Below are 6,829 nucleotides of genomic sequence, written 5' to 3' on the forward strand. Positions count from 1 at the left end.
CCTTCTCATTTCGTTTCTCAGGCAACCTCGGAGCCCGTCCTGGACCCACAGCAGTTCCAAACGTTCGATCAGCTGTGCCGGCTCTACCGAGGGAGTTCCAGGGTAATGTCCTCATGCTGCTTTACGTTTTTATTTCCCATTTATAATTTACCACTGAGGAAAGGCAGTGCCCTTGAAGCCTCCTTCTCAGCCTGAAAAAATGCTCCAGCCATCCCCCTTCGGGCCATGTGTGGCCAAAGAGATCCTGGTGCCCACCAACTCTCAGAACTAGACCAAGGAGCTAGGGATGTCTGTCCCTCCCCTCCGTGGGCTGCGAGGACTCAGGCTCTCCCACCCACACCAGGGCAGCCACTGCGAGCCTGTTCCCAGCCCCTCACCGTCCTGGGCCTGTGCGGTGGTTGACGTCAGGTATGTCAGGCAAACCAAGTGCGAGGTCATAGTGACTTCAATAGTGTAGATGGTTCAGTGTTGGTTCTCCCTGTCTATGGCCCTGCCATCCACAGCACGTGGCTTATCCTGATCACATCTGCCTTTCTGGCTCCAGATGGAGGAAAGGACAGGAGAGAATAGGGACAGTTCCTAGGTTCTGACACCGTCCTCACCCCACTGTGCCCATCTCTGTTGTAATCCTTATTGCCCAGGAGGCTGTTGGCAGGCTCAGTGTCTGCGGGCTAGCAGATGTCCTTGTTGGTTTGCCCAGCCTGTCCTGCTCACCAAGGACTGCCCCAGCAATGGCAGCTTCTCTCTGCTGGGTGCTCAGGGCAGACCCTGTGGCAGCCCTCACCTACCCTCACTCGCTGGGAGACCCTGGAGACATCTTCCCTCCACCCCCGACCCCTTGCCTTCCCCGGGCCTTGAGTCAGACCCCTTTGGCACACAGAGGCAGCGCCCCCTGTTCCCCCCTCCTCTCTGTTGCCCAGACGCTGTCTCCAGATCCAGTGTATCACGTGACCCCTGCTGCCTCAAGCACGGCTGGATCTCCACCACATACTGCACAGAGGCCAAGTCCCCCTCACTGCATCCTTCCGTCCCACAGCACTAGCCAGCTCTGGCCTGTCCCCTGTGCTCATCCTGAACTTGTGTCAGCTGCTTTTCTGTGCTAGGTCTCTGCCTGGGCTCCCTTCTCTTGGTGCCCATGCTTAAGCAAGCACTGGCCAGGTTGTTGGACAACCCAGAGGAAAATGGTCTTCCTGTTTGAGGGGCAGTCTGACCCAGGAGATGTCTACAGGACTCCCCTGAACACTGGCAGGAGCTCCCTTCCTGCCCAGCCTTGGCTGCATTCTTCCTGCTGGGCTTCCTGGCATCTCATGCAGTTTCCACTTCTGGTTGTGGGCCATGCTGTGGGTGCACATGTATTCCAACCACTGAACTGTAGAATGTGGAATGTTGGACCTAACAGCACCTGCCCTGCAGAGACCCTTGTGGCAGAAGTGGGGAGGCTTGACCAGAGCAGGAAGCCTGTCTCTGGGAGTCCCCGGCTGGCCAAGTCAGGTTCGCAAACCAGTCCCTGGCTCTTCAGTGCAGAACTCATGCTGGGCAGCCTTGCAGAGCTGGTGAGTCTGCAAAAGCAAGTTGGAAACCCATGGGCACTGTGCAAAGTTGCTGGCCCCACAGAGCGTGCCCAGTGTGGAGGAGAGCCAAGCCAAGGTGGTGCAGCATGGCAGCAAGGGATAGCAGGGCCCACATGACAGCCAGGGGGAGGAGCTCACAGTGTGGGCAGCTGCAGGGTGCCCTTGAGCATGGCCCAGTGTCCACCATGGAAAGAGGAGCTTCTATTCCCTACCCGCCCCACCACCAGAAGTAAGTGGGCCATCCACGGTGCAGTACTAATGCGTCAGATTCACTGAGGGCCCCTGCCAGGCCCTGCTTTGTCGCAGGCAGCACCAACCTAGAATTGATGATGTCTCCAGCTCTGTCTCCACACTCCCCCACTTCTTTAGGGTTCCCCTCCCCAAAAGGGCACTGCCTGCCCTGGCCCTGCCTGATGCTGTCCCCTCCCTTGCAGCTGGCCCTCCTCACAGAGCTCACCCAGAACCGTGGCAGCGAGAGCTACAGGCTCGTCAGTGGCTCCCAGGGCGGCTCTGCCTTCAGCAGCATCTTCCAGAACGAGAACTTCCAGCTGCAGCTCGCGCCCCCACCGGTGACTGAGGACTGATGTGCTCTGGGGGTACCTGTCCCTCCCCCTTCACTGACCTGGCAAGCAGAGACACATCCCACACTCTGTCCACACCTTATAGGGATTGTGCTTTATCCCTGGGGACCATTTCCTGTATCCTCAAAGGTGGAGCCTACAGAGGTGGCCATGCCAGAGCCTGTCGCACTGCATCTCAGCCAGTCACAGAGTCATTGGGATGCTGGGGTAGCCAGGCCCAGTGTGATGGCTGGGAGGGTTCGGGGGTGTCCCCCTCTTGATGTGTGTTATGTCAGTGCCCATCCACATAGAGGATTGGCCCATCGTGCCAATAAACCCCCTGTGTTAAAGCCCAATGCCTGCCCAGCTCATGGTCTGTCCAGCCAGGGGGCTAGCTACAGCACCTTGGCCAGAGTTCCCTTCATAGCTCAGAGCTAGGCACCCTGACTCTACTCAGAAGGGCACCTCTACCATGCACTACCCCAGTTCCCCTGTGGTGGGGCAGGACCTCCAGGGAGAGGAGCGCTGGGACTTTGTGTATCATTGATCCCAGGATCACAGGCAATCACCACACCCAGCATTGGGGGTGGGTCCCGCCTCCCCACCCTGATGCTGCACTGGGGAACCATCAGCCCCTAAATGCCACACAGATACAGTGGCTGCCCATGTAGGAAATCCCACCACTCCTGTGGGCACTAGCCATGAGCCCAGGTGAGCCACTTAACCCCTCAAAACCACTTACCATGGAGCTGCCCTGTTGGTGATTGAGATGATACAGGGAAGTGCCCAGCGCTGGGCAGGTATAGGTAGCTGTCCCAGGAATGCTGGTGTAGCTCGTGCCAGCCCTACCCCGAGGCTGGGGCTACACAGGGGCTGCCTCTGGGCAACAGAGGGAGAGGGCAAAATTGCGGGAAGTGGCTGGACTCCGAACAGTGACCAGTGGAATGCCCACTGTGCATGCAGCTACACTGAGGCCTGGCGGCAGTGAGTGACTCACCAGGACAACTGCTAAGCAAGTAACAGTGTGGCTTCTCAGTGAGCCCAGAGTTAAAGCCAGAGGAGGACCCTGTATTCAAGGCATAGCAGGATCACCCTTCTACCTCTAGTCTGGGGGACCAAGGAGGGGATACTGGTACAGTACACAACAGTATAAACTGTGATGTCAGGACTGTGAGGAGGGGTGGGAGCTCAGGGACCAGTCCAAGCAGAGTTGCTTTGTGCCGTCGCAGTAAAGCTGCCCTCTTAGGATAGCCTCACGGGACCCACAGAGCAGGACACAGAATTAAAAGGCAAGGAGTGAGAGCGCCCCTCTGCAGAAGACGGCTCCACAGACATCGCTGCATGAGCATTGTTCTAACACTCCAGAAAAGGAGCCAACCACAGAAAATGTGGTTTCCACACACTGGGGCATACTCTCCAGCTATGAAAAAAACAGAAGGGCCTCTTGCTCATTGCCACGTGATGGATGAGCCCGGAGGACATTAATGCTGAGGGAAGTTCAAGTGTGGCAGAGAGGCAGCCAGAGCAGGATCCTGGTCCTCTAGAGAGTGGGCAGGCCATGCTTGGCGGGAGCCAGAGCTGAGGGTGAGGTGGGGACCACACTTGGGAGGTGCCGGTGTAGGACACAAGGATTCAGTGTGCTCTGGAAATTGCTGAGAGTAGAGTCCAAGTGCTTCACCAGGTGAGAGTGATAAATACGTTAAGCAATACATGTGTTAAAAACCTAATGTAGCCATTGCAGGTGTATAGTCAAACAACAGGGTAAGCCATTAATAGGGGTCATCTTTATTTGGCAAAAGTGTCTGTTTCTGAAGAACTAAGACAGTTTACGGAATATCAGAACACCCCTATTAGGAGCAGGAGACGCTGAGGACTCATTCTGCCATGCCCCTTTTGCATTTTATCAGCCCCAAAGTTCCCCTCCTGATTGTCACTGCTGAGTCACAGCTCAGCAGTTTCCTGCTGTCCAGGTATGTCTTCTGGGTGGCACTGGAAAAACCTTGTCTCATCTGAGGGCAGGGGAGACCCCAGCTCTGGTACCAGGCCCCAGCTGAGCCTGGTTCTCGCCCTCTGGCAGCCTGACCTGTCCGCGGCCTTGGCACTTGGCACATGTCCTACCCTGTTGTGAAGTCCCTGTAGAGCAGTCCCTGAGGGCAAGGCTGTGACCTTCGCAGCCCCGCAGGCTTCCTGGGAGGGGCAGCTGCGATTTCAGGCCTTTGCATGTCCCGCAGCTGTAGCAGGTGCAGGGAGGATCACAAGGATGCCCACAAGGAGACTTCTGCCACCTTTGGGGAGAGCTGACATGCTGCTTTCCTAGTCTCCCTGTCTGCCAAGATCTGCCTGGCACTGACAGGAGAGTGGGTGGGGCTCCGGGTGGCCAGAAAATAACAGTGATGTCATAGCCTGTCCCTCTGCACCTGCCAAACAATGGTGGCCACATGGATGGAGGACACCCATGTCATGCCCAAAGCCAGCTGCCAGCTTGAGGGGAGTGCCTGTGCCCCTTCCCCTTCTCCGAGCCCCTCCTAAGGCCACCCCCATGCATGCAAGGGGAGGTCTCCAAAAGTTAATGAAACTTGTTCTCTGCATGAGAACACCAGGCAGGGATTTCAAAGTTGTTTGCACCAAAATAAACTAATTCCACTGACTGAGAAACTTCCTGTAGTGCCTTCCTGTCAGCCATCTCCTCAGGCCAGACACTGCTGGCCACCCCAGATGTAAAAAGGGACCGACACACCACACTGGGTACCTGTCCCTTTTTTACAGGAATGTTTTCTTTAAGTTCTGGCCGTTGCATGAGATAAGAATTAAGAGTGGAGTCAAACAATATGCAGAAATGAAAGGATGTCCTAAAACTTTTGTAAAAATGTTTTTGTTTATTTGAAAGAGATATAGATGGTTCTCCTTGAACAGCCGCACTGGCCAGCCTTGAGCCTGGTGAAGACAGGAGCCCGGGACTCCATGGGCAGTGTGGCTGTAGGGCCCAAGCCCTGGGGTCATCCTCTGCTGCCTTTCCAGGTGTCTTCGCAGGTGGATGGCAAGTGGGGCAGCTGGGACCCAGATCCATGCTCAAGGTGGATGTCAGTTCCACAGGCGGCAGTTTCATTCACTGCACCACAGCTTTGGCCCTGAGAACAAGCTTTAATGTGAGTGTGTGCAGTGTACAGTCACATATGATTATGGGCAGCCCTGGAAAGTTGGCCATGAGAGGGGTAGAGAATTGCCCCTGACGAGAGAACCCCAAGGAAGGCAAGAAAAGGAAACCCAAAAAGAACAACGAAAGGCTGCTCCCAAGGCCAGCAGTGCCTTCGTGGAGGAGGGGCTGGTTTGGCAGGACTTGGTGGGCATTGGGCTTTCTGGAAGCTTCAAGGCCTCCTTCCTGTTAGATTAATCCACTACCTGTGAAAGGAAAATCCAGCTGAGTACAAACAAGCCTTTATTAAACAAAGGGAAGTTCACACCTGGGCCTTTCCCTTGTGCCACGGATGGTGAGGAGTGGACAGGACTACCTGCAAGAGGAAAGAGCAGGGTGGGCTGTGAGAACAAAAGCTTTATACCCTTATCTGGGCCTTAATAAGGTAAGATATATTAGCCCTTCCATTATTAGCCTGTTATTTATTGGCCTTGAGTGATGCTGCATTCCCTGGTGAAGTCAAAGTAAGCCCAGGCCTAGGGGCTTACTCCAACCGCCACCGTTCCCATAGCAACCATCACTTCCCAGTCCCAGGTGAGACCCTGGAGCACAGTTGGAAATTGGGCCCCTTGTCACTGTTAGGCTGGGCAGGGACACATCAGTTGGTAAGCAAAAAAACTTGCCTATATGGCCAACACTCAGTTGCCTGCTCTTTTTAATTCTAACACAAAATGGCTGAGAGCTTTCAGCTGCCCCGGTACTTCTGCTCTGGGCGGGAGACACAGGCTAGCCGCCTGCTCCGCCCTCCCCTCCCAAGTCCAGGTGTGGGCACTGAAGGCGGGCGCAGGTGAGGGCGGCCCGTGGCCAGCCAGCGCCATCGGGAAAGCAGAGAGCGGCCCTCGCAGGACCACAGGCTGTCGAAGTGTCCCTCTGTGAGTTGACCCTGGCCTTAGGTATGGAGTTCCCGTGGTGGGCAGGGCCCTCGTCGCCCAGGGCAGCCTGACTTACCGGGGCTGGAAGAACGGGGCCAGGTGGTGGCTTCTCAGTGCGAACGCCGGTTCGGGGTGGTGCCGCCTGGACCAGCCCTGGGCTCCGCTGGGCTGTGGCTGCTCGGTGAGTCAACAGAGGTGAGGTGGGCGCCAGCCACCCCAATGTGGCAGGGTGGGAAGTGGGGAGATAACCGGGCCCATGTGTGAGAGGGCGGGGGCGCACCCCCAGGAGGTAACTGGTGTTTGACACCAGAATAGAGGCCTGCCCCGCCAATGGTTTCACAGGGGACCTTGGCCTTCCCAGATATTCTGAGCTCCAGATACCCTTGGGCAATTAAACCCTCCATGCCCCCCACCAAGGCAGGCACCTACCTCAGGGAAGGAAGGAGGGGGAGTGGCATCTGTGGGGACCAACGTCCCGTCTGACTTCAGGGGCCTCAGTGGTAGCTGGCTGCATTGACTGCTCCCATTCCTCATAGTCCCCTCAGCTGCTTTTCAAGAGGCCTTTGGTAGCCAAGCCTGGGGTACCTTTGGCCTTTATGCCTTAGTGGAGATGTCAGAGTCACTCCCTGTGTG

General features: G+C 56.3%; 1 protein-coding gene across 5 annotated transcripts in view; it reads left to right on the forward strand.

Moving 5' to 3' along the window:
• The window catches only part of VPS8 (VPS8 subunit of CORVET complex), a 239,556-nt gene extending 236,019 nt beyond the window's left edge, over positions 1 to 3,537 (forward strand). For all 5 annotated transcript variants that reach the window (XM_041002876.1, XM_041002875.1, XM_041002877.1 and 2 more), the window contains 2 exons: positions 22 to 102; positions 2,006 to 3,537. In XM_041002876.1, the coding sequence (XP_040858810.1) occupies positions 22 to 102; positions 2,006 to 2,155 (231 nt within the window). In that variant the 3' untranslated portion in view covers positions 2,156 to 3,537. The remainder of the gene's footprint in view (positions 1 to 21; positions 103 to 2,005) is intronic.
• Positions 3,538 to 6,829: the final 3,292 nt, after the last annotated feature.

Source organism: Ochotona curzoniae, unplaced genomic scaffold (assembly GCF_017591425.1).
Source record: "Ochotona curzoniae isolate NIBS_2020 unplaced genomic scaffold, NIBS_Ocur_1.0 scaffold_2587, whole genome shotgun sequence".
NCBI classification, from domain to species: Eukaryota; Metazoa; Chordata; class Mammalia; order Lagomorpha; family Ochotonidae; genus Ochotona; species Ochotona curzoniae.